Source organism: Oryx dammah, unplaced genomic scaffold (genome assembly GCF_014754425.2).
Source record: "Oryx dammah isolate SB20612 unplaced genomic scaffold, SCBI_Odam_1.1 HiC_scaffold_10, whole genome shotgun sequence".
Taxonomy (NCBI): Eukaryota; Metazoa; Chordata; class Mammalia; order Artiodactyla; family Bovidae; genus Oryx; species Oryx dammah.
This window is the reverse complement of record NW_024070194.1, coordinates 44,475,208-44,499,887: the sequence shown is the minus strand read 5'-3', so window position 1 is coordinate 44,499,887 and position 24,680 is coordinate 44,475,208. Positions and strand designations below refer to the sequence as shown.

General features: G+C 47.9%; 1 protein-coding gene across 1 annotated transcript in view; it reads left to right on the top strand.

Annotated features, from left to right (window-relative positions):
• LOC120868967 (sodium/potassium/calcium exchanger 3-like) overlaps positions 1-22,110 on the top strand; it is a 75,155-nt gene extending 53,045 nt beyond the window's left edge. The window contains exon 2 of the mRNA XM_040247975.1: positions 19,025-22,110. Within this exon, the coding sequence (XP_040103909.1) occupies positions 19,025-19,242 (218 nt within the window). The 3' untranslated portion in view covers positions 19,243-22,110. The remainder of the gene's footprint in view (positions 1-19,024) is intronic.
• The last annotated feature ends 2,570 nt before the right edge of the window (positions 22,111-24,680 follow it).

Here is a 24,680-nt window from a genome sequence, read left to right as displayed (position 1 = left end):
TGTTCAGGAAGGAGAGTGGACCTGTGGACCTCCATTGATATCTGTCTAGTCTGTTCCTTTTCATCTGTATCCTCTCCACAATGGCCCAAAGCATAGGTGAGGAGGAAAAGCTTGGTACCATCAGATGGGTCCAGCACTTGGGTTCATGCTGAGATGTCTCCACTAACCAGCCTGTGGCCTCGGGCAAGTAAGTCTTCTTCCAGGGTTTTATTTAATTTTCTAAAGATGATGGGATCTGCAGTAATATTGGAGCCATGAGCCTCATCTGGCTCCAGAGCACTTGAAATGTGACTCGTCCAATTAAGATGTACACCACATGCACAAGACGCAGCGGGTTTTGAAGGCTAAGTACAAGGGTGAGAATGAAAGTGGTAGTTGCTCAGTCGTGTCCGACTCTTTGTGACCCCATGGATTGTTGCCCACCAGGGTCCTCTGTTCATGGAATTCTCCAGGCAAGCATACTGGCGTAGGTAGCCATTCCCTTCTCCAGGGGATCTTCCTGAACTAGGGATTGAACCTGGGTCTCCTGCATTGCAGGCAAATTCTTTACTCTCTAAGCCACCAGGAAAGCCCTAAGTATGAAAAGAGAGTGTAAAATAGTTCACTGATAATTTTGATCCATACTGTTCAGGCGTTAAAAGCATTGAAGTACTGAGACTTCTCTGGTGGCTGAGTGGCTAAAACGAGCTCCCATTGCAGGGGGCTTGGGTTCCATCCTTGGTCGGGGAATGAGATCTTGCATGCCATAACTAAAGATCCCATGTGCTGCAACTAAGACCTGGAGCAGCCAAATATATATATATATATGTATATATGTAAAAGGAATGAAGTACAAATACTGATTCAACATGGGTGAACCTTGAAAACATTAAGTCAAAGAAGCTGGTCCCCAAAGACCACATGGCGTGTGACCCCAATGATATGAAATGTCCAAAAGAGGCAAATCCATGAGGACAGAAGGAAGATGAGTGGCTCCCTAGTGGGCAAGGGGTGGGTGGAGAGGCCTGCTAATGATTGTCTTTTGGGGGTGATGAAAAGATTCAAAAATTAGATTATGATGATTGCACAACTCTGTAAACATATTAAAAAATCATTGAATTGTACACTTTAAATGGTTGAATTTTATGGTAGATCAGTTGTTATCTCAATAAAGGTGATGAAATAGTTTCTATACTTATTGCATGGTGAAATGATAATATTTTGGATATATCAGGTTAAGTAAAGCATGATTAAAATGAATTCCACCTGTCATGCTTTACTGTTTTAATGTGTCTGCAAGAAAATGTGAAATTGCATACGTGGCCCGCAGTGTATTTCTGTTGGACTGCACTGCGCTCACATTCTCCAAGGACCTTCCTGGTTCCAAAATTAAATTCTTCCACGAAACCCTCCCCAGTTTGGACTTCTGATGACTCATCTAGTACCATGGCTCAAACCCAACTTGGGTCTTTTTTTAAACGATTTGCAAAAATAGGTTTTTAGAGAGAAATCCTGGAAGGAGACAGAGAGTCACATAAGGTGAGCCAGAGAGCTGGGCTGACACTTTCTCCTGCCCCCATGAGCCTTCCAGGGCCATCTATAACCCTGGACAGGGCTGTTTAAAAAAATTTACAATCTGAGCTTCAACAGTGGTTTCCTCAATCGATCCTCCTCTTGGAAAATTGACTCTAGGACTGCCGCGGCCCAGAGGGAACAGGCAGTAAATCCCTTGCTGGCAGACGGGCTGAAGCGTTGCCTGGCCGAGGCAGTGTATCTGGGTTCCTCGAGTCATTATGGCCCGGCAGGAGACCATGAGAGCATCCTCTATCCCGTAAAAGACTCGGTGACAAAGTCTGGACCTTGGCCTCCACTCTTACCTCCAGAGAGGGCTGAGGACCATCTGGGGAAGTGTCTTTTTCTCTTAGTAGTGATTGATTCCTTGAAGGAATGAATTCATAGAAGGCACCTTCTCTCTCCTGCCTTTCACTGGGTGTCTCAGTTACTGCACTTGACGGAGAGACCTGCCAGAACTGGGAAGTAACAGGGCAGAAAAGCTCCTGGACATGCCTGGTATTTCTCCTGTGGGCTGAGTCTTCCCTTTTTGCTCCTTCAGGAACCTCTTTAAGACTGGCAGAGTCTCTGAGCCCTGCGGCCACAAGCCGTTGTCTGCAGGCTCTGCGTAAGTGTAGGTCCTTGTTGGGAGGGATGCCTGAAACAGCTTGCCTGTCTTTTCACCTGTTTGCATTTAAACCAGAGGTGCCATTGTTCACAGTTTTAAGCTCCTGGAGGCTGGCACCCCTGGGTCCCGTTTCTACCAGCTGTTACCGCAGATCCTCTGATGGACTGCTTCCTGTGCCCTGAGCTCTTCCGCTCCTTTCAAAGTCTAGGCACGGGCCAAGGGGAGTGAAGGCCTTCTGTGAAAGCCCCTTTTAACATTTCTGTAGGGAATAAGGCAAAAGGAAACTCCTTTAGTTCCCGTGCTTCTTTTCAATTAATTGAATTCCCAGAGAAAACAGTAATTGAAACCATCGTGATGAGGGAGATAGGAGAGAGAACAGTTTCCTGTAGCTTTTCCACTAAGTCTGAGCTTTCCAGAGAGCTTAGCAGAGGAATAAGCAGACCACAGCTCCTCCGGAGCTTGTTGAGGGTGGGGCTGGGGGGTGGGGTGTGGGGTGGGTGGAGTGGGCGGGGGATAAAGCTGGGGAGCAAGGAAGTACTCATAGGCTGCGGGACCCTCAGTACTCTCAGGTGGAGGCCCTGTCTTGTCCCGGCAGTGATTCACCAAAGAAATGCTGTTCCTCTAGATTTGACATCAGCGCAGGGATGGGGCCTGCTTCGTAATTGAATTAGAGTCGGGTGCGTTCTCCTGTCCTGGTCATATCCAGAGGAGACCTTGGAAATAGAGCTGTTCAGAGACAACTGGCCTCTGAGCCAAATGATTTCCTGCCCCCCCCAAGCCCCCCCTACCCTCCCATCCCCACCCCCACCCCGCCCCCAGAGCACACTTTGCTGATACAGCTTTGTTACTGAGGGGAAGCCCTCCAGGCCCCTGAGATGAGAACAGATGTCAGACCCTGCCTGGTTTTGGAAAAGGAAGTGAAACAAGGGTGCAGCTTGGGAGGTGCTGAATGTACCGGTTCCCACATGCAATGTTGCAGGTCCTGGTTCTGGAAGGGACACTGATCAGAGGCTGTCTTCTTAATGATGGTGATTATGGTGCACTCGGCCATGGTGGGCAGGTGCCATGGTGAGAGTACCGTGCCACCTGAGGCCCTTTAGGCACAGTAGATATGGTCTTGGAAGCAGAGCGGCAAGACCCAGCCAAGGTGTTAGACCACACGTGGCCCCAGACTGGCCCCCTCTGGAGGGGCTCCCTGGACACATAGGTCTTGGCCATGTTGCAATAATCTTTTGTTTTATCACTCTCAGATGTTATAAAGGGGTTGCCATGAATAATCATGTACTTTTGGGACCTTCTGCAACATTATTTTCCCCTCAATGTTTTATATGAAAACGTCCATCCATACATGGAAATAACTGCAATGAACACTGAGACCCCCATCTCCTAGATTTCCCCATTAACTTTTTTAAAAGATTTTTTTTAATGTGGACCATGTTTTCGTCTTTATTGAATTTGTTACAGTATTGCTTTTGTTTTATGTTCTTGGTTTTTTGGCTGTGAAGCATGTGGGATCTTAGCTCCTCCATCAGGGATTGAACCCTCACTCCCTTCATTGTAAAGTGAAGTCTTAACCACTGGACCACCTGGGAAGTCCCTCCTTTAATGTTTTGCTATATAGTATTTGCAGCATTTTTTTTTTTTGAACACAGTAAAATTTCAGCATGATTCTCACATCATATTTTACTTGTATAAAACCAGCCCTGTCCCTCCTGTGTCTCTGATGGAAACGTCAAGAGGAAGCTTATACAAAACCGCTTCTGAGTGAAGCTGAGGCAAGACTCCTGAGCTTTAGGAGGTGAAGGTGAAGGAAGGATTCCTGGCATGGAAACTATCAGACGGAGGTACCAGGCCAAGTTCTGCTGCTAAAAAGCCAGATAGCATCTCAGATCTTTGTCTTGCTAGTTTAGTCCTCAGGCCCTTCAGGTGCTGAAGACCTGTACCAGGCACCGCCTGCAGCCGGGTTCAGGATGGGCCCTTGCGCAAGTCACTGGCCTAGGGTCCAAGTGATGGGTTTCTCACTGGGGAAGTGGGAGTGAAGACGCACACCTCCCAAGGGTGCGGGCAGATGAGTGAAGTGCTGGGACATGAGGCAAGAGCTGCAAGCGGCGCCTGGCAGGAGGTGGGCCCTCTCAGGGGGGTGAGCATCCTGAGTCCCGTTCGTGTGCCCCTCTGTCCGGCACCCGGCGCCCAGTGCTCACGGAGGTCCGTTCGTTATGCTACTGAAGTTACACCTCTGTGATATTTAGAAGTAGTAGCAAGAGTGGTAGTGATTGTAAGGTTAAGGAAACCTGAACCAAAGACAGAATGAACCGGAGATTTTAAAATGTCCCAGGTTTCAGCTAGGGCATCCTAGGTAGGCATTTGTGGAAAGAGCCAGTACGTCTTTGCCTCTGGAGAAGAGAATGTTCCGGCTTACCGCTTCCCATAAAAGATGGGAGAGGAACCCTTTAGAGAGGCTGAGGGCACCCAGGCCTGGTTCCCTGACCATGGAGGACATGGGGCCGTAGCTCTGCCTGCCCGAGGTAGGTGACCGCCCTGGCCCAGATGGCCACGCTCCTCTTACTTAGTGAGTCCTCGCTGCTGATTGTCTGGCAGCGGTGACAGCTCACACCTGTCATCAGAAAGGGTGAGATGCCCTTGAGTCAGAGAGGCAGTGTTTCTATTTGAAAACCCCATCAGGGTGGCCGTGGCGTAGGAGGCTGCAAGGAGAGGCTTTCCAAGCGCCTTGGAGACTCCGCCCCCTCCCGGGACTCCTCACGGGCTTCGGCTCCTTGTAAACCAGCTGGCATGGTTCACAGTGCCTTCTGTGGCTTCGCTGAGCTCTTCTGCGGAGGAGAAGCCTCGCAGAGGGAGGGGCGTTTAGACTGGAACTCCTCATCCTTTCCCATCCTTCTCTATTCAGTTTGCAGCTGAGGGATGCTCGGACGGGCTGTCAGGCTGCCGTGACCAGGGACCAGGGGATGCGTGGGAACATGCCAGGTGCTGTCACTCATGCTGCTGGGTGGTGATGTGGTCCGATGAGTCCTGGATCCCTGAGGAGGGGACACTGGCATTTTCGCTGTTGTTTTTAGAGGTTACTCTCCATTTGTAGTTATTATAGAATCTTGGCTATATTCCCCATGTTGTACTGTCCACCCTTGAGACTGTCTTCTACCCAGGGCTCTGTACTGCAGGAGGCACAAACTACTGGGTGTAGCATAGGCTCACTGCCTTTATTAAAAAGCTTGGCGCATCCAGGTAGACTGCTGTTTAGGGGCTTCCCTGACGGCTCAGTGGGAAAGAATCCACCTGCAATTTAGGAGCTGCAGGAGACATGGGTTCGATCCCTGGGTTGGGAAGATCCCCTGGAGGAGGTCATGGCAACCCACTCCAGTATTCCTGCCTGGAGAATCCCGTGGGCAGAGGAGCCTGGAGGGCTACAGTCCATAGGGTCACACAGAGTTGGACACAACCGAAGTGACTTAGCACAGCACAGCACAGGCTGGTATTCGGGACAGATCACATGTGTGTAAGGCCAGCTTCTAGGAAAAGGTTCATGCCTATGAGGCTGCCTGGGTGGGAAAGTTGTAGAGCCAGAATTTAAGCCAAAGTCTGATGTTTCTCAGGACAATTCTTTTATCTTACCACAAGGTTTAATCGGATCCATCAGTCACCTGTGTAAAACACAGAAGACAATTCAAGATGCCTAAGGCATTGGGGGATATCTTGGAGGCTGTGTCTGCAGATAGGCTGGTGGGATCAATGGACCGGTTATGTCATTGGGGCGGGTGTCGTTGGGGGGAAGTGCAGCTTCCTTCCCTGCCTTTTCCCCTTCCTTATATGAGTTCATAATTCAGAAAGAGATGGTCATGGCCCTTGGTTCCCAGAATCCCTTGCTTCATCACCCCGTCTCAGTCTGCTTGTGTGTGTGTGTTTCCTTTTATTGACCACCTCTCCCTTGTCCCCTCCTTCCTTCACTTTTAGAAACAATTGAAGAGGCCTTTTACTTGTTCGTTTTCCTCCTGGCTCCCTGACAGAGGATTACTGGCCTTGGCTGGTGGCATCTCTCAGGCTTTGGGAGAGGGAGTGGCCAGAGGGGCATGCACGAATGAGTAGAAATCCGCTGTGAGGAAGTCACGGTGTGGGAGCTGGGGAGGGGCTGCTATTGGGCTGAAATGACAGAAGCGAAGGTGTCCCTGCTCAGGCAGCAAGTGGTGGCTTGGAACGCTGGAAGGAGGTGTGGGTCAGCCTGTCCCCATCTGGTCATTTGGGGGCTCCCTCCTTTGTATCCCCAGTCCTGTTGGGAGATCTCTGACTTGGGAAGGAACCCTGGGGGCGTGGAGGCTCCCTTTATTTCAGTTCAACCTTGCTGTTCGCCTCTGGCAAGCATCAGTTTCCGGCTTGGAAAGATGTGAGCAGTGGGCCAAAGTGTAGGAAAATGTGAGAACTCAGTGGCTCTCCAGCTAAAAGAAACCCACTCGGCCCCTCCCGTCTTTGGTCCTATCCTTTCGTTGTGAAGCGTCCAGAGGATATTTTAGTTCTGGCATCAAGTTCCATGGTGAGAGAAGGGGGAGAAAAGGAAAACATCATTAGAAAATCTACACGTGGCCCCAGACCAATCACAGCTTCCCACTTGCTTTGAGAGAGACTGTTTGTAAGATGAGGCCAGGTTACCTTCGGTAGCTGACACACCTGAGTGGCCCTCAAGATACCTCTTCTGCCCTCCTTTGGGTTGGAGCTGCAGCTGCTGAGGGCAGTGCCACGTGGGTTCAGACTCCACTGTGGGGATGGTGCCACCTCAAGCCTGGACCATATGTCTCTCTGGCTCGAGGTGGGTCTGGTAGGTGGCGTGGCCCACCTGAAAGTGCAGCTCAGAATTTGGGGGAGTTCACGCCTCTAGGGCAGCCCTCAGCCAGGGGGTGATGGGAGCCATAGCCCTTATCCTGCTGCAGGATGGTTTGGGGAAGAATCCTGGTGCATCCCCGAGCTTCCAGTGGGCTCTGCCTTTGTTGCCATGACAGCAACTTCTGCATCGTCCCCCGTGTATAACCGCCCTTAAGGCCCCTGGTTCCCTTCCCTTCCACGCTTTCAATGCATCTTCACTCTGTCGTCCTGGGATCCCCTTCCCAATAAACTACTTACACTAAGTCTTTGTCTCAGACCTGGTTCTCAGGAAATGCAAAACAGGACACCTTCAGTTTAGCTGCTCACTTGTGTCTGACTCTTTGCGACCCCATGGACTGCAGCACGCCAGGCCTCCCTGTCCATCACCAGCTCCCAGAGCTTGCTCAAACTCATGTCCGTCGAGTCGATGATGCCATCCAACTATCTCATCCTTTGTTGTCTCCTACTCCTCCCGCCTGCAATCTTTCCCAGCATCAGGGTCTTTTCAAATGAGTCAGTTCTTCACATCAGGTGGCCAAAGTATTAGAGTTTCAGCTTCAGCATCAGTCCTTCCAATGAATATTCAGGACTGATTTCCTTTAGGATGGACTGGTTGGATCTCCTTGCAGTCCAAGGGACTCTCAAGAGTCTTCTCCAATACCACAGTTCAAAAGCTTCAATTCTTCGGCACTCAGCTTTCTTTATAGTCCAACTCTCACATCCATTTAAGGCTACTGGAAAAAACATAGCTTTGACTAGATGGACCTTTGTTGGCAAAGTAATGTTTCTGCTTTTTAATATGCTGTCTAGGTTGGTCATAACTTTTCTTCCAAGGAGCAACCGTCTTTTAATTTCATGGCTGCAGTCACCATCTGCAGTGATTTTGGAGCCTCAAAAAACAGTCTGTCACTGTTTCCATTGTTTCCCCATCTATTTGCCATGAAGTGATGGGATCAGATGCCATGATCTTAGTTTTCTGAATGTTGAGTTTTAAGCCAACCTTTTCACTCTCCTCTTTCACTTTCATCAAGAGGCTCTTTAGTTCTTTGCTTCCTACCATAAGGGTGATGTCATCTGCATATCTGAGGTAATTGATATTTCTCCCGGCAATCTTGATTCCAGCTTGTGCTTCATCCAGCCCAGCATTTCTCATGATGTACTCTGCATATAAGTTAAATAAGCAGGGTGACAATATACAGCCTTGGCATAATCCTTTCCCTATTTGGAACCAGTGTGTTGTTCCATGTCTAGTTCTAACTGTTGCTTCCTGACCTGCATACAGATTTCTCAAGAGGCAGGTCAGGTGGTCTGGTATTCCCATCTCTTGAAGAATTTTCCACAGTTTGTTGTAGTCCACACAGTCAAAGGCTTTGGCATCAATAAAGCAGAAGTAGATGTTTTTCTGGACTCTCTTGCTTTTTTGATGATCTGATGGATGTTGGCAATTTGATCTCTGGTTCCTCTGCCTTTTCTAAAACCAGCTTGAACATCAGGGAGTTCACGGTTCACGTATTGCTGAAGCCTGGCTTGGAGAATTTTGAGCATTACTTTACTAGCGTGTGAGATGAGTGCAATTGTGCAGTAGTTTGAGCATTCTTTGGCATTGCCTTTCTTTTGGATTGGAATGAAAACTGACCTTTTCCAGTCCTGTGGCCACTGCTGAGTTTTCCAGATTTGCTGGCACATTGAGTGCAGCACTTTCACAGCATCATCTTTCAGGATTTGAAATAGCTCAACTGGAATTCCATCACCTCCACTAGATTTGTTCGTAGTGATGCTTCCTAAGGCCCACTTGACTTTGCATTTCAGGCTGTCTTGCTCTAGGTGAGTGATTACACCATCGTGATTATCTGGGTCATGAAGATCTTTTTTCTATAGTTCTTCTGTGTATTCTTGCCACCTCTTCTTAATATCTTCTGCTTCTTTTAGGTCCGTACCATTTCTGTCCTTTATTAAGCCCATCTTTGCATGAAATGTTCCCTTGGTGTCTTTAATTTTCTTGAACAGATCTCTTTCTCATACTGTAATGTATATTTTGTATATACTTACATTTCAGCCTTGTATCTAATTTTGTGTTTCTAAACTTTTCTGTTTAAAAGAGGGACCTCAACATTACATAAACTTCAGCTCTCACAAAACCTGGATCCACCCCTGATTTTTATGTATCAAGAAACATAAATTTGAGGAAGAAAATAATGATTTAGTAATAGAGCAATAATAAAGATTTAATAAAAACAATAATAAAGATTTAATAATCAGTTCAGTTCAGTCAACTCAGTCATGTCCAACTCTTTGCAACCCCCTGGACTGCAACACGCCTGTCCTCCCTGTGCATGGCCAACTCCTGAAGTTTACTCAAACTCACATCCATTGAGTCGGTGATGCGTCCAACCATCTTGTCCTCTGTTGTCCCCTTCTCTTCCCGCCTTCAATCTTTCACAGCATCAGGGTCTTTTCAAATGAGTCAGCATCAGGTGGCCAAAGTTTTGGAGTTTCAGCTTCAGCATCAGTCCTTCCAGTGAATATTCAGGACTGATTTCCTTTAGGATGGACTGGTTGGATCTCCTTGCTGTGCGAGGGATTTATGTATCAAGAAACATAAATTTGAGGAAGAAAGTAAAGATTTAGTAATAGAGCAATCATAAAGATTTAATAAGAGCAGTCATAAAGATTTAATAATAGAGCAATAATAAAGAATAAAATAGAGCAAAACATTTCAATTTTACTAAAGTATATGATTATTAATACTGTTATGTTCTATGAGAACTATTTTATTGAGGACAATGTGATTGAGTATTTTAAAATCATTTTTGAAGATACTAGTTTCATAGTTTGAGATACAGCCAATTGAAAGTCAGTTTATTTTAATTAAAGATTCAGTTTAGTATTGACTTTATGGGCTGTCCTAACTTAAATAGATGATTCACCAAGATACACAGATCCAAATGGGGAAAAAACATCATAAGCCATACCTACTAAATCAAGACATTAATTTTTCCATCTCATCTACCAATTATGCAAAGACTTCTTGTTCACAACTTCCCACTTTTTCTGGTTTCAATCAATTAATCATGCTACTTTTCAGAAGGTGTTGAATTTACATATTTTTAACAAATGGATTCAAAACTCACTGAAACTCTTTGTGTGTGGAATGTTTTTAATCAGGTAACATAATTCTGCGTCTACATTTTAAGGTAGAAAATATGATTGTTTTAGATGCTGCTGATTTCTATCATTTCTGGAAGGCAACACAGTTTCTTGATATTTGTTTTCAAAATGTTCTCTCCTTACAAAAGATTTTAAAGTAGGTACTTTTTTCACCTGATGGTTAAAATGCCACTTTAAAGGGTGCGTGTGTGTGTTTCCTGAAAATATCTAGCAAATGCATACTTAGCTGGTGGCTACAGTTGTCTCAGAAAAGGTCGGCATATTTGTATCTGTTGTCTTTTTATAAGAGAAATGCATAATTCATCTTTAAGTTCAACAGTTTAAAAGAGTTCTTTGCCAAAGGTTTTGTCCAGGAACCTTATACCAGATAGTATAAAAAGATTTCATGCCCCCATCTCGTTTCAAAATAGTATAAAAGTTTTACTGTCTCAAACAATATCTGTAAATCTGCTTCTCTAAAGGGCACTTTGCTTGATGCTCTGAGAGCAAGACCCTTGCCTGCCACCTGCAGACGCTGATAGTGCCCTTCTATTATGTTAATTATGGGACATGCTGGCACCTGGGCTCAGTGGGGGTGCTACTGTCAGCCAGCATTTATAAATATTAAATATGCATTTTTCTTATTTTTAAATTGGCATGTAATACAGTTGTGGGGGTTTCTCATGTTTTCTTCCCACTCTTTAATAAGTCATGCAGCCCATCCTCCTGGGGTATACCACTCTACCCTATATTTTATAAAATCCAAGCTCAAGGACTTTAGTAGGGGGATTATTCAAGCCTTTCAGTTTTCAGATGCAGCAACTGAGCTAAAGTGATTCCACTTCTCCAAGAGCCCACAGCTAGGAACAGATCTGGCCACAGATGCCCAAGGTGGTGAATCCTGTGACCAGAAGTCCAGCTCCTGGGGTCCTTAGAATGTACCTGTTTGCTTTAGTTAGTAGGAAAGTGGGGAAGAAGGCAGCTGTTTTGAAAAGAGGAAGCTTTGAAACCCAGCTGCCTAGACCTGATCTTCTTTTTCAGGCAGGTATGGAGGAAGTGGGGCTTCCGAGGTGGTGCTAGTGGTAAAGAACCTACCTGCCAATGCAGGAGACATAAGAGATGAGGGTTCAGTCCCCGGGTCGGGAAGATCCCCTGGAGGAGGGCATGGCTACCCACTCCAATGTCCTTGCCTGGAGAATCCCAGGGACACAGGAACCTGGTGGATGATAGTCCATAGGTTTGCAAAGAGTCGGACATGACTGAAGCGACTTAGCATGCATGCGTGCATGGAGGAAGTGTCTCAGGGCGGCCAGCTAGCATCATGGATGCCAGAGCACGTCTCCTGCAGGGCCTTGTGCTCAATGAGGAGGTCCTTCTCGATCCCTGGGGACTTAGAGGTGGAGAGATCACGCCGAGTGCTGTCCTGGGAACTGGAAGGTGCTCAGCCGTCCCTGTCTGTGAACAAATGGGAAAAGAAAGACTCAACCCAGCACCAGGCTGCAGAGCCAACCAGACCTGAGTGTGCACACGAACCATCTGTTTAAACTCAGAGCCTCCCTGGAGGTCCGATTCCACATCTCTAACAAGCTCCCAGGGGATGCTGAGGTGGCTGGTTCAGGGACCACACATTGGCTTTTGTCCAGGAACCTCAAACACTTGGACTCTTTTTTAGGTTTGCCACTAAAATTCCCAGGTCTGTCATTTAAATTTAGCCCTGTATCAATGGGCATGACCCACAAAGGGTGATGTAGAATCACTGGGGGTCTTTCCTGGGGATGCTGTGATGACTCCCCAGTCCTACCAGGTGGGGGTTTGAGTGAAGCTCTGTGACAGTGTGGTTGTTGGGAGGGTGTGTGGGCTGGGCTGCGAGGGGTTGGAGTCAGGAGGGAAGGGGAGACACTACAGCCATCAGGACTTTGCGGCGAGAGATGGCTGGACCTGCCCATTCCCCTCCTGTGGGTGGATTTGCACGGGGAGCGGTCACGGGACCAGCCTCTTCAGATGCAGGACTTGACTGGACAGCACACGTCTGACCACCCAGCCCAGAGCCCTGGCATCTCGCTCCTGTTCTCCATCGTGGCCCCAGCAGCACTGGGCAGGAACCCTCTGCCCACACCCTGCAGCCTCCCTCTGCATCTTATGTTTGGAACCATTGTCTTTGGCTAATAACACTTGAAGCTGTTTACTGGGGCCTGGGAGCAGCAGCCCAGCCTCCTCCATGCCCTGTGCAGAGCCCGGCTCTGCTCAATCTAGTGCTGTGTTTCTTGTAAGCCCCAGGAGATGCTATTGCCGCTGCTGACTGAGCGCTGTGTGTGGGAGCCCTGCAGAGGATAGGCATCGGTGCAAGGGCCCGTGTCCCTGGGGCAGGTGGCCAGGGGTTGCTGTCCCCTCTTCCCATCAGTTGTTCAGTTGCTCAGTCATGTCCGACTTTTGCAACCCCATGGACTGTAGCACACCAAGCTCCCCTGTCCTTCACCATCTCCTGGCGCTTGCTCAAACTCATGTCCATTGAGTCAGTGATACCATATCCATCTCATCCTCTGTCATTCCCTTCTCCTCCTGCCTTCAGCCTTTGCCAGCATCAGGGTCTTTTCTAATGAGTCAGCTCTTTGCATCAGGTGGCCAAAGTATTGGAGTTTCAGCTTCAACATTAGTCCTTCCAATAAATATTCAGGATTGATTTCCTTTAGGATTGACTGGTTTGATCTCCTTGCTGTCCAAGTGATTCTCAAGTCTTCTCCAACATGCCTGTTCAAAAGCATCAATTCTTCTGTGCTCAGCCTTCTTTCCTGTCAGAGGGACCAAGAAACCTCAACTTTCCATGGGATTTCTCTGTTGAAATGGGGGTGCGGTGCCTTGATACTGGAATTCGTTTCAAGTGCAGCCTGGCTTGTGATCACCATCATGCAACCAGAGCACAGGAGATGGGCACCCGCTGGACAGGGCATGTAGACACCAGAGAGAGGAGAGGTTTAAATGGAGGTTGTGGCCTTCTCTGTCTTTCTCGAAGCTTTGAGGCCATGGAGGGACCAATGTCCAGGCCATAAAGCCTCCGGCTTCTTCCTTTCCTGGTGGGTATGGTGGGCTCTTAGCTCTCCACAGTCAGTTCTCCTTTCCAAGGACCAAGAGCCCTGCAGACCTATGCTTGTCTTCCGGCTGCAGAGTTGGTATGAAGATCCTCATGCAGAGGCTAGCCCTGCCCCCACCCCCCCATTCAACCACAGAGGGTGAGGACCATGGCGGGGGTGGGGGGCAGGAAGGGGGCCGCTAGGAGAGGGTGCAGGAGAGTCTGCAGAAGGCGGTCCCGGGGCTGCAGGCTGATGCAAACCCGCCTTTGACCCCGGGGTGAAGACCCGGGGCGCCCAGAGTGGAGACAGCTGTGTAAACCGCAGGGTGGGGTATTTATAGCTCAGCGGGGCCAGCCCTGTGGCCATGGGCTCCGTCTCTTGTTCTGTTCACCGCACCGAGTTTCCTGGACGCGCTGTCCTCAGGGTCGCATGAGGCTCTCTGCAAGACTCCATGTCTCCACTCGCTGTCCGGAGCCTTCTGGGTATTTCTCTCCATCCCTGTTTTCAAGAAAAAATGCTGTGTCCTGGTTCTGGGGCAGAGGGTAGTTAATACGTTCCATCAAGGGGGCCTGCTGACCCCCAGAGGCCACTTCCCCTGGGCTCCTGAGCCCCGGGCTGAGGTGGGACACGCACGCCTGGCCTTTGGAGTTGAATCTGGGTTGGGGTCCCAGCTGGCTGCTTTATCCCACCAGTGAAAGGGGTGGAACCCCAGGGAGAGTGTGGAGGGAGAAAGGGCAGGATGGTGATCAGGCACATGGGCAGGAGGCTGGGGGACACTTCTCATGCTGCTACAGCAAACCTTCATCTGAAAGGGGTCCTCCCCTCCTGGGAGCTGGGGTGGCGGTAGCCCCACCTGTCTGCCAGCTTAGGGCCCTATTTGGGACGAGGAAAAGTGTGGTATTTATTTAGTCTTAGGGTGAAGCTGAGGGGTCTGGGGCACCCGAGGAAACCCATTCTTTGGAGGTCAGGACTCCTTGGGCTTTCCAGGCCCTCGTTACAGAGGGGAGGAAGGGGAGGAGAAGAGAGAGAGACCGAGAGCACACAGCTCGTAATGGAGACTTGGCTTCCAGCCCCACGCTCCTTCTTTAATGCCTGTGCTTGAGTCTCGGGTCGGGAACCCCTTACCTCCGGCAGGTACGCTGAGCTAGCTCCACGGCCCAATCTTGTCCCGCTGCTCCGAGCTGGTGACACAGGACATGTGAGCCTGCTGCCTTCCTCTTCACCCTCCCCCACCCCTGTCCTTGATTAATTAGGTCAACTCGTAACTTCCAGGGCCCGGCAGGAGGAGCCAGGAACACGGTGGAGGGGGGCCAAGGGGTTTTGTTGACGTTGCTCAAGCGTAGCTTCATGGAGCAGCAACCCCTGCAGAGCGGAGAAGTCCAGGGAAGCCAGGGGTGAGGAGGGGAGAGAAGTGGGCATCTCCCCAAAGCCCTCTGTCTTCCCCACTGGCCACCTGCCCCTGCTCCCTGAATCTGAGACTATAACCCTCCGTGTCATGACCAAGAGACTGGCTGAGTCTCTGAGAAATCCACATTGAGCTGAGCATCCTACATCCAGTGGGGTTCAGGACCATTTTCTTTTATGTGTGTGATGCTTTCTTTCCAGTGATGCTCCTGCCTCATCACTGGTCCTAAGAGTTTCTGGGGGAAGGAGACCCCATGAGATGGTCTCACCTGTTATAAGGTGCAGGCTGCATCATGCTTCTGTCTTGCGGTAGCTGAGTAACACGGCCAGATGGATTTCATCCTCTCCAGGGATCTACCAAGAAGGTGGCCTTTGGGGATCCCCAGACCTGGGTTCAGATCCCTGTTTTGTTCCTCTTTGCTTGTCCTGTGGGCCAGTCTTTTAACCTCTTTTTGCTTAGATTTCCTTATTTGCAATCGGAGTTAACAGTTCTAAAAGAAGACTGTTGAGATGAAACATAGCGAAGAATAGAAAGTTGTTTGCACAAAATAGACACTCAATAAATGGCTGTTGTGATGACTGTTAGCTGGTGGTAAATGTGGCCATGGGTTGGCTCTGAGTTTAGGCAGATCACTTCTACTCTAACTTATTTACTCCAGAGGAAGGTTGACCTGAGAACTAACTTCCCCTTCCTACCTCTCCAGCAATTTTGTGAGGACAGAGAAAATGGGGTATCATATTGTCACATGTGGTCCTCAGTGCGAAGTGAGTGAACACAGTGCTTTTTTTTTTTATCACTGTTATGTTCTCAGACTCTGGTCTCTGCATCCGTGTATCAGTGGTCAGTGCTCAAATATATTTTTGTTGAGATTAAAGTTTGTAGATTTTGGAATCCAGAGGCACTGCCTTAATAGTCTCTAATTCCTGAAGCTATTGAATCATCGTGTAAAAAAATCCTCTCATTTTCTGCTACAATAGCTGGCTTTATTTTTACATCTCTTAATTGGTATCAGCTTTTCTCTGAGAATTACAGAACTATGGAAATTTGGCTTGAGAAAGAACTTTGGAAGTCACTGGAAGGGATGCTCTTGCTTCTTTGGAAAATGTTGGAGTCTTCCTGAATGTTAGGATTGCAGCTCCACAGGACACTTTTCTTTGACCCAGATTATGAGAGCAGAGAGCCTACTCTGTTGGTCTCATGTAGGCGGAACGATGCCCCTGGCATCCTGCCTGCATCACTTGTCCTCACATCTTTGGTACAACTTTCAGCACCTGTGTCTAATTATCTAAGGCCATTTACTGGGTACCAGAGTCCATCTTGATTGGAAGTGCCAGGGAATGAACGTCCCCTGGGAATAGCCTTCATTCAACCTATGGCAAACCAAGAGCAGGTGGGTAAATACCCCAGCTCCCTCACCCTCTGGGTGTCTGAGTTGCATACCTACACTGTCCCCTAGAGCTTTCTGGAGGGGTCAAGCTCTAGTTCATGCATTTTAGCTTCAGACTTGAAACACACCTCCTCTGGCTGGCTCCCCACCCTGCTCCATTGCCCTGTCCCCCGTGGGTGCTTCCTGGGATCACCGCCCCCAGGTAAACTACCTGTGCTCAAGTCTCTGTCCTCAGGGGCTGCTTCTCTGGAAACCCAGCCTGAGATGAACAAGGTGTCTTTCTTCACATTCTGAGATTGTTTAGGATAATATGGTACTTTAAGTCTGCTCATTGAATGTTGAGGCCACTGACCTTCTTCCTTTTTTATGAATTTTTGCAATATTTTTTCTCTGCTTGTCACTATTCTTAATCCTAAGAATTAACTATTCAGGTAAACCAGACTATACAAGTGTCTTGCTTTGACCTTGAAATATCTTTAGGATTGTCTTCACAATTATGGTTAAACTGATATATCTGGTCACCATGTAGGTATTTTGTATTTTAGTCTTAAGTTATGGTTTATTCTAGTTGGGCTGCGTATGCTAGTTTTTTTTTTTTTTTTGCTTCTCTGTGTAGCACGTGGGATCTTAGTCCTCCAACCAGGGGTTGAACCCACAGCCCCTGCCTTAGAAACACAGAGTCGAGAGAGAGAGAGAGAGAGAGAATAAACATAGGGGCTCTTCTGGCTAATGTGTAAAGTTGTAATTAGCTGCTTGATAAATTTACACGTGGGAGCAGGTTCCAGTTGATTGAGGAAGACCTCAGTGCACGAGCTGCAGGCTTATATGTATCCTATTGGCTTAGGTGAGATGCCCACATGCACTGTGATTTCCAGAAACTTCTACGAGTCTTACTGTATCCATTCACCAAGTGGGAATGGTGACTCCAACATGAACTTCCTGAGCACCTACTCTGAGCCAGCAGTGATTCGGTGTCAGAGAGACAGCAGTGAACCCAGGAGACAGTGATCAGGCTCCGTCTTTCTTTCCAGAGCAGTGTCACGAGGTTCCAGTTACATAATGAAAGTGACATCATTTGAGAAACTAGAATTACCATGGAAATAGAGGAGAGGGTATGATGCCCTTCAACTCTTCACTGACCATTTCAGAACACTAGGTTGGTGTGACTGGGTGGGGCCCAGCCTCTGGGCTTTTGTAAAGGCCACTGGTCCCATGAATTAGACTCTTTGCTTTTTCTTACATCCATTTTCTAACCACAGCAACTCTGGACACTCAAGAGGTAGCCAAAGCTTCATGTCATGTCTTTCTTGAGTTCCAAACCCCTAGAGAGAGCCATCTGTGTGCTGTTTCCAAAATCTAAGGACTCTCTGAGGTCCTGCTCTGTTGTTATTTTACATTTGTCCTACATGATTAAAAAAAAATTTTTTTTAACATGATTTGTCCATAGTGGTCAAGGCCATTGGGAACTCTGTCCTTTTTGAAATTCTCTTTTTGCTTACCTTCTGTAACACCACTTCCCTTGCTCTTTTCTTTCTTTTCATGATCTTTTGCTGAAGGCTTTGACTCTACTTCCTCTGGAGGAATGCTGAGTTTCCCATGGTTTCTTCTTCCATTTCCTTCTCTTTAGGAAATCCCATTCATACACTTGCCATATGCTTCCCTGCTTGTTTATGGTTTTCCTGATGTTCTGGGTAGCTGAACTGTTGCCCTGCAGTGTCTGCACCCACATTATCCGGGTAGCACACCGCCCTGTGGATGGTCCACGGACACTTCAGATTCAACACGTCCTGAGCAGAGGGCACCACATTGTCCCCAACGTGTCCCTCCATGTCTGTTCTTTGTCCTGACACTTCCATCTTCATGGTCGTCTCAGTTGGAGACCTCAGCCCTACTCATGCATTCAGTGATCAGCTTTCCCCTGGTTCGTGCTCCTCACCTCATGTTTGTGGAAATCTTGTTCTGTGGGATTCACTAGCCTAGGCTCTAGGCATGTTGACATGGTGTCTTAGCCTGGGTGATCCAAGAAGCAGATCCTGAGCAGGTGTTCAATAAAGCAGGTGCTTTATTTGAGAGGTGATTCAAGGAAATACTGAATATAAATATCTTTTTTGTTTTTGTTTTGGCCTCACCACATGGCTTGTTAATCTTAGTTCCACCATCAGGAATTGAACCTGGGCCCCAGCAGTGAAAGTGCAGAGTCCTAACCGCTAGACCACCAGGGAATTCCCTTCAAAGACATACAGGTTGGGGACCAGATGCTGGTGAGCAGGAGCCAGTTTAACTGACTTAGTGGACCCAACTGGGCCCTTTCTTTTCCTAAGTCCACGTTCAGTGAGGTCACATTGGTAGCTTGAATTTGGACATGGTGAGAATTTAATTTATACCATGGAAATTGACCAGTGGCTACAAATCAGGACTTTTCCTACAGAGAACTGGTTGTTCAGCATTTCTCAGCATGTCACTGGGGGCACAGAATTAAGAGGGAATGCATGCATGCTTAGTCGCTTTAGTCGTGTCTGGCTCTTTGCGATCCCATGGACTGTAGCCCACCAGGCTCCTCTGTCCATGGGATTCTCCAGGCAGGAACACTGGAGTGGGTTGTCATTTCCTTCTCCAGGAAGACAAGGAAGGACAACAGCTAATAAAGCCTGATTTATCAGGAAAGTCGCCTGAAGACATCTGGAGAGTCATCCCAGTGGAGTAGACTGGAATCTGGATTAGAACACACACTTCAGTCATCCCCCCGGAGCAGTGAGGTGTTTATACACTGCCTCCTAGCAGTCGTTGGCTGAGGGCTGCCGCTGGGGGCCCGGCAGGATCCAGCACTGGAGAAGCCCCCCTGGAGTTAGAGACGGAATGCTGAGTGTAGTGGTCAGAGGTGTCAGGGCTGTCGGCGGGCCTGAGCGCTGATGGCTGAGGGCACTGGGCACCCAGTGTGGGCAAGGGTCACACCAGCTGTTAGTGATGTGTGGCTGTGGTCTCTTTTTCCCTAGACCTGAACTTCATGGACTTCATCGGGCAAGAGACACAGTGGACCGTAGGGAGGAAGTTAATGCAGGTGAATGATTCGCTGACTTCAGAAAATGCAGGACCGCAGAGCAGCAAGAACTGTACTGAACCAGGTAAGATGACGGGTGCACTGGGGCCTTTATCCTGGGGACAGGGCTACTGGCAGGCAGGGCCGGATCTGGGGTTTTTCTCTGAGTTCTGATCCAGAGAGACTCTGAGGACATTTAGGGGCAGGTGTCTAAGAAATGCAAAGGCAAGATCCCAGGGGGACAATTCAGGTGTGTTTCCACCTCTGTGTTTGTTCCCTTGGGCGGTGGGGGAGAAGGTGAGTCAAAGTCCTGGTCTAAAATATGGATGCTGGTGCCATCCCGAGGGGCATTAAGCCAGGAGCAGGTGGGTGAGGATGTCCTGTCATCATCTTCACTTTGATGCCTGGAGTCCTCTGCCTGATTTTTAATCAAGAGCCTTGTTTCTGTCACAGTAAAGGCACAGGTATTGAACCAGACCCTCACCTCTGATGTTGAGCTTGGAAGAAACGGATGTTCATGTGTCAGCAGTTATATTTGATAGAATAAATAGAATGTGCCTTTCCTCAGAATATTTTACCTCTAATGTTTTTGAACTTTCAAGAGAAAACTAACAGAAGGGGATCAAAGGGACTTGAACTCAGCCCATCCAGACTTTGGCCAAGGCAGGTGGCCTCTGGACAGATGAAGTCTGCTTGTTTAGACCAGGCGGCAGCCACCCTGTCTGAAAAGGGCCAGAGAGCAAATATGGTAGGCTTTGAAGACCTGATACTGTGTCTATAGTATATGTTTATTATTTAATTTTATTTTTAATTAGAGGCCAATTACTTTACAATACTATGATGGTTTCTACCACACATCAACACAAATTGGCCATAGGTATACATGTGTCCCCTCCCTCCTGAACCTTCTTCCCCATCCTACCTCTCCAGACTGTCACAGAGCAGCAGTGAAACATGTACATTGCTGTGTGTAAAATGGAGAGCCAGTGGGGGTTTGCTGTATGCTGCAGGGAACCCAAAGCCGGTGGGTTTATAAGACATTTTTAAAGATTTTTATAATCTTTATAATCTTTAAAAATAAAAAAAAAACATTTTAGCTCACGGGATGGTCTGGGCCTGTGGCCATATTGTCAGCCCTGACATGGAGTTCTCAGATGTCTTGTGGCCGGGGCGGGGGTGGTTCTTCCTTCCTTATGTGGTGGAGTCTTGGGCCTCAAGTGTGCCCCCTTTAAGGGCCTGGGAGCTCACCTACCCAGTGATCCTACATGCAATTGCTGGCCTCATTTTAAGCATCAGCCTAGATGGACATATACAATCTTCATTGCAGCCCAAAGAACCTTAGCCCTCAAGTTACAGAAGGTGAAATTGTGTGTCTGTACTTTTCTTGGAAAGGTGGATAGAGGTTCCCTTTCCGACGGCTGAAAAGAATTAAAAATAGATTACCTTTCCCCGCCGAAAAACAGCCTACAACCTGACATAATCTATACTCCTTAAGCTGGAGAATTCAAGGGTCCCTGTGGCTGTTATGTAGCACTCTGAAAGAATACCCTTCACTGAAGCACGTGGGGGCTGCGTGAGCTACAAGTGAAAGCCGGGTTGAAGGTTTACGTGCCATTACCGTGTGGACAGAGCTGCATGTCTCCTGGGAGGTGGACTTCTGTGGGGGCCTGGCCCAAGGGGCGTGGCAGGGATGCTTCGGGTCACTGCTGTGCTGGTAACCCTGTTTGCCGATCGAGTCTTACAGTCAAAGGTATGTCAGCATCTTTTTGCAGTGAGCATGTGGGCAGTGACTGGGACATCAGGAGCCAGGAGATTCAGTTCTAGGAGCCCAGCCTTGCCATGGGCACACCTTTGGATGCAAGAGAATGGCGTCAGACAAAGTACAGAGCCCTGCTCTGGGACTGGGGTCCGGCTCTGTGCAGGGTCAAGTGATGGAAGCTTCTGTTCCCTGGAGTTGGGACCGTGTGTCGGGGGAGATGGTGCTGGCTCGCTGTGAGTGGCATTGCTGACTGTTTGAAAAAATGCGTTTCTCAGAGTGACAGATGTAAAAGAATAAGGCGCGTGAAATGCCATCGTGAGACAGGAATGACTCAGCTCACAGGCAGAACAGAAGATGTCCAGCTAAGAAGAGCTGAAGCCAGCACCTGTTGGTGTTGGCAAGAAAGTGGGGGTGCAGGGCAAGGAGGAGAGGAGAGACTCCGAGGGGCAACAGTGGTGGGGGATGGCAACAAATAAGAGCTCCCCGTCCTGCAGCTCCAGGGCAGGCTGGGAAGCAGCCTTCTGGACCGGCCTCCTTCCTATCCACGATGGTGTCACAGAGCAGGGCACTCACGGCTCCCAGGGGTTCTGTCAGGGCTCCCTCTGTGCCCAGCACTGAGTGTCTACGTGGGGACCTGAGCGTGGCGGGGGGCGGTGTGGCCAAGGGAAGCACAGTATTAGGGTCACAGGTGGGAGTTAACTTGGCTCTTGTTGCGAAGTGTGCCTGGTGCCCTGACGTCACCGGGATTCTCAGGCTGTGTCCTCGGAACCCCTGGCTGGAGACGCCATTGGAATGAAATTGACTGGGAGGCTGGCGATGGGTTGACATGTGTTCTGGTTGTGGAAACAGTTGGGGGATGGGGCTGGCTTGCTTCCTCACTTGGGAAGCAGACCTAGTTTAACCCTCTGTCCCTTCCATTGCGTGAGTGCAGAGTAGGAACTCACAAACTCTTCCACCCCTAAGACACCAGGTCCAGTTCCCCTTAGTAAGTCCCTGCTTTGTGTTCCCAGAATTCTGTGTCCTACTGCACTCCCCGTCCTTTTATCCCTCTTCCATCCATGTTTCTCCCTCCCCCTCTCCCTTCCTCACTCCCTCTATTTGATAACCAGGAGGCCAGAGCACAGTCCAGGGGACAGCCAGGATCCCTGGCCCATTGGACAGTGGCTGTGCTATCTTTGTGGGTGTGGCAAGCTTGATATGGCTCACTTTTCATAGTACAGCTGCCACTTTAAAGACATGTAAGGGACTTCCCTGGTGGCATAGTGGGTAAGATTCCACCTGCTGATGCAGGGGACCCAGGTTTGATCCCTGGTCAGGGAAGATCCCACATGCCAGGGAGCAACCTGTGAGCTGCCACTACTGAGCCCACCTGCCTAGAGCCTGTGCTCCACCGCAGAAGAACCCCCCACAATGAGTAGCCCAAGCATGGCAGCAAAGAGTAGCCCCTGCTCACTGCAACTAGAGAAAGCCCATGAGGCAATGAAGACTCAGTGCAGTCATAAATAAATTAATAACATTAAAAAGACATCTAAGATTTTTTTTTTAATTTTTCTCTTAAATTGCATTCTTCCCTACCCCTTCGAAGACCTGGTTTTGGTGAAAATTTGTAATTTTTTCCTCCAGATTTGTATGAAAAAGACTGAGGTCCAAGCTCTAATTTTTCTGTCATCATTCCAGCCCTCTGAGAATTTTTAAGGTTGTTTTCTTAGCCTGACGTTGCCAATCTCATCTCGAGCCCGGAAACATTGTCTTTTGGCAAATAACACTTGAAACTGTTTACTCAGATGAACTATTATGAGAGATTTAACTTTGAATAAATTCGATCCATGGGAAATTAAGTCAGCTAAATGTAATACTGAGGGTGGTAGACAACTGTAGCAGAGAGGGATTCTTGGGAATGTGTGTTGGTACACTTTGCAGAATTTTATTCTACACTTTGCAGTCTGCCTCCAGAAAAAAAAAAAATCTATCATCTTTTGGTTTTTAGTTCTTTGATATTTTAAGGAAATGAGCTTTTCCTCGGAGTGCCTCTTTCAAAGGAACTTGGGAAGAAGGAAGCTATTTAAAATGAAAGCCTTTGGTGTAGGCATCACTCTGAGATGACTGCATTTCCCCTTTTAAAAAAATTGATTGGAATATAGTTGATTTGCTATGTTGTGTTAGTTTCAGGTGTACAGCAAAGTGGTTCAGTTACACATATACATGTATACATCCCTTTTCAGATTCTTTTCTCATGTAGTTGTTTCAGAATATTGAGTAGAGTTCCCTGTGCTGTACAGTAGGACCTTGTGGGTTATCTGTCTTATAATAAGGGTCGATATGTTCATCTGAAGCTCCTGATTTATCCCTTCCCCTGCATTTTTCGGTTGATAGCCATAAGTTTGCTTTTGACATCTGAAGGTCTGTTTCTGTTTCCATTTTCTTCTGCTAAAGGGCTCAGCTCTCTCTCTCTGCCTGACTTGTTGGTCTGAGGTCTCTGGGCACAGGGAAGCCACCTTGAGCCTTTGCTTCAGGACAGAGGCTGGCAGGCACTGACCCCATGGGGCTGTGCAAGAGGCGTTACTGGATCAGGTGGCTGTTTACTGGAATGGCCAGAAACCACAGAGTCCAGGAGTCAAACCTGAACTGTCCTGGAGGAGGGAAGTCAGGTCAGGATGGGAGAAGCAGTTTGGGGGGAATTCCAACGGCAGGTGTGGACCATGAACAGAACCTGGGGGCCAGGCTCAGATGCACAAGCAAGTGAAGGCTGGCTCAGCTGCAGGTCGTGTACACACGGAGGGTTGGGATCCTGCTGTTTTTGAGTTTAAACCATAACATCAGGGTCAGCTGGTTTAATACCACGAGACTGGATATGACCAATCTACAAAGCACGAAAGGTCCAAATCTCTCACCATTTACATAAAGAAAAAAATGAATGACCTGCCTGAGGTCACAGGGCTTTTCCAGAAGCAGAGCAGGGCCCCTAGCTGTCCCACATGGATAATCAATGCATATCGATAATTATCTAGAAAATCTGCCACTTGCATCATTTAGAAGAACACGATCCTGCAGAAATGTAATGCAAGCTACAGGTGTAATTTTGAGATTCCTAGTAGCTACATTAAAGCCATAAAAGGAAACAGATGAAGTTAATTTAATACTATAGTTTCTTTAACCAAATATTTCCATAATATGAGGAATGACAATTTTCAATCGCCTTAATGTTTTATCCCTGAGTTTGAACCCAGGAAACAACTAAGATTATTTTTATTTAAAAGTCTTAAAATGTATACTTCAATGGACTAGCTCATATAACAGTTCTCTAACTTCTCTCTGCAGTTGTAATTTTCATAATGATTCAAACAATAGCTGTGGGCATTCTTAAGTGGAACACCTTGGAAACCCATTGTGATCTGCTCTTCAATTTTTATCAAGTTCTTTACTGAATTAGGGCAACAGTAGTGGCTGTAACAAGTAAGTCCTTCAGACTTGGGGGTTTAACACAAAAGAATTTTCTTTCTCATGTGAAGTTCTGGTCTGTGGGTGGCCCTGTTGCTAGAGGTGGTCTGTGGATTCTGAAATTTCCATTTTGAGGCTTCACTGTTCTCACGCTTGGTTTCCAAGGTCACTGTGCTTCTCTGCTTGAAAGGGAAAGAACAGGGGGTTTGTTCATAGCTGGGTTTTATGGACCAGACCCTCCCTCTTGCTCACATTCTGCTGGTCAGGGCTCAGGCAAGACCACTTCTAACTGCAAGAGAGACTTCTCCCATTCCCCTGGAAGAAGAGAAAGCAGGTTTCCCCCCCAAACTTGTTTCTTATTAAAAAAACAAATGTCTCAGTTTTCCTTTATGCTTATCTTATTTCAAAAGCAATA